The sequence below is a fragment of the Dendrobium catenatum genome, unplaced genomic scaffold (genome assembly GCF_001605985.2).
Source record: "Dendrobium catenatum unplaced genomic scaffold, ASM160598v2 original_scaffold_18596, whole genome shotgun sequence".
Taxonomy (NCBI): domain Eukaryota; kingdom Viridiplantae; phylum Streptophyta; class Magnoliopsida; order Asparagales; family Orchidaceae; genus Dendrobium; species Dendrobium catenatum.
Genome location: NW_021337056.1, coordinates 1 through 1,449, shown reverse-complemented (window position 1 = coordinate 1,449; position 1,449 = coordinate 1). Strand labels below are relative to the sequence as shown.

Sequence of the window (1,449 nt, the reverse complement as noted above, 5' to 3'; positions counted from 1 at the left end):
TACTATGCACCTCTCCCTTCCTAGGAGGTGGTGCCCTGGAAAACTCCAAACATTGAGGTCTACGTGTGGGTTGACTCTCAACCTTAGGAGGGACTGCACTAGGTATGCTGTCCTACAGGCTAGTGACTTTGGTTAACAACTTCTGAAAGGTTCGAATGCTAAAACCCTTCAGGTATGGAGCGATATGACCATTAATATTCTTCAACAGAATCTCAACTGCATGCTGCTCTTGCAATTGAGGTTCACACTGAAGACTAAGGTTTCTCCACCTAACTATATAGTTAAGTACAGAATCGTGGGGGCGCTGTCTGGTCACTACCAACTCACCAACAGTCACTCTATACTCTGTACTGATGAACCTCTGCACAAACAACTGCTCCATCTCAGCAAAGGTACGAACTGAATCATTAGGGAGATCGACATACCACTCAAATGCCACTCCCCCTAAGCTACTAACAAACAATCTAAGCATCAACGCGTCATTTCCTCCAATGTTACAACATATGGCCCGATATTGAGCCACATGTTGTTTTGGGTTTCCAAACCCATCAAAAACTCGAAAACGGGGAGGAACAAAACCAGCGGGGTAAGGCTCCCGCTCGTACTCTACCGGGTAGGGGCGACCTCTACTAACAGAATCTCCAGACTTTCTAGAAGCAATAGCCTGGTCAACCCTCTGTGCAATCATGTTCTGAATCTGGACTGGTGACAACTGTACTGACTGACTCTGAACTGGCACACTCAAAGGTACTGCTGGGGGAGACATCGGAACTGCCCTCTGAACTCTATCAACTCTAACAAGCTCCGGGACTGGCGACTGTGGTGCTGCTGGCTTGTCTCTGGATGTAGTAGGAGTACCTACATCCATGACATGGGGTGTAGCCCCCAACACCGTCAACTGGGCGGTCATCGCCGCCATGGCTCTTGCCATCTCCGCCATCTGAGACTGTAACTGCAAAACCGTGACATCCGTGTCTACTGAACGGGGAGGTCCACACTGTGCTGAGGTGGAAGGAACATCGTCCTCCCCTTGCTCCTCTAAATCATCATACTGATCATGCTGCTCATCTGACATGCCTCATCTCGTGACAACACAGACATGATGAACGGGGATGTCTTCATCTGACTCTCCTTCGAGTAAGTCCTCATCGGAGGTCTGATGAAGAGCATCGATGTACGGACCCAAAGGAGAAGAAATCCTAAGGGGATTAGGAGCAACAGCTGGCTCCACTCGAGCCCGAGTACTATCCTCAACATCAACTGCATCACAACTCATCTGAACCGGCACTGATCCTGAAGGGGCTATGTCAACTCTACGAATAACACCAACAGTCTGCTCTGTCTTGACAGGCTCCTCCACCTGTCGACGTCTCCAAACCCATCTACTATGATGGGACTTGGTAGGAACATCCAACTGAGTGGAGGGGACAACGACAACTGACTCAAGCT

General features: G+C 49.3%; 1 protein-coding gene across 1 annotated transcript; it reads right to left on the bottom strand.

Moving 5' to 3' along the window:
- Nucleotides 1-112: 112 nt before the first annotated feature.
- Nucleotides 113-1,075, bottom strand: LOC110116254. The gene has a single exon (XM_020849766.2). The coding sequence runs from the start codon at nucleotides 1,073-1,075 to the stop codon at nucleotides 113-115; it is 963 nt and encodes a 320-aa protein (XP_020705425.2).
- Between the last annotated feature and the right edge of the window lie 374 nt (nucleotides 1,076-1,449).

Coding starts and splice junctions, on each gene's coding strand:
- LOC110116254 (XM_020849766.2), bottom strand. CDS start 1,075: ATGTCAGATGAGCAGCATGATCAGTATGATGATTTAGAGGAGCAAGGG.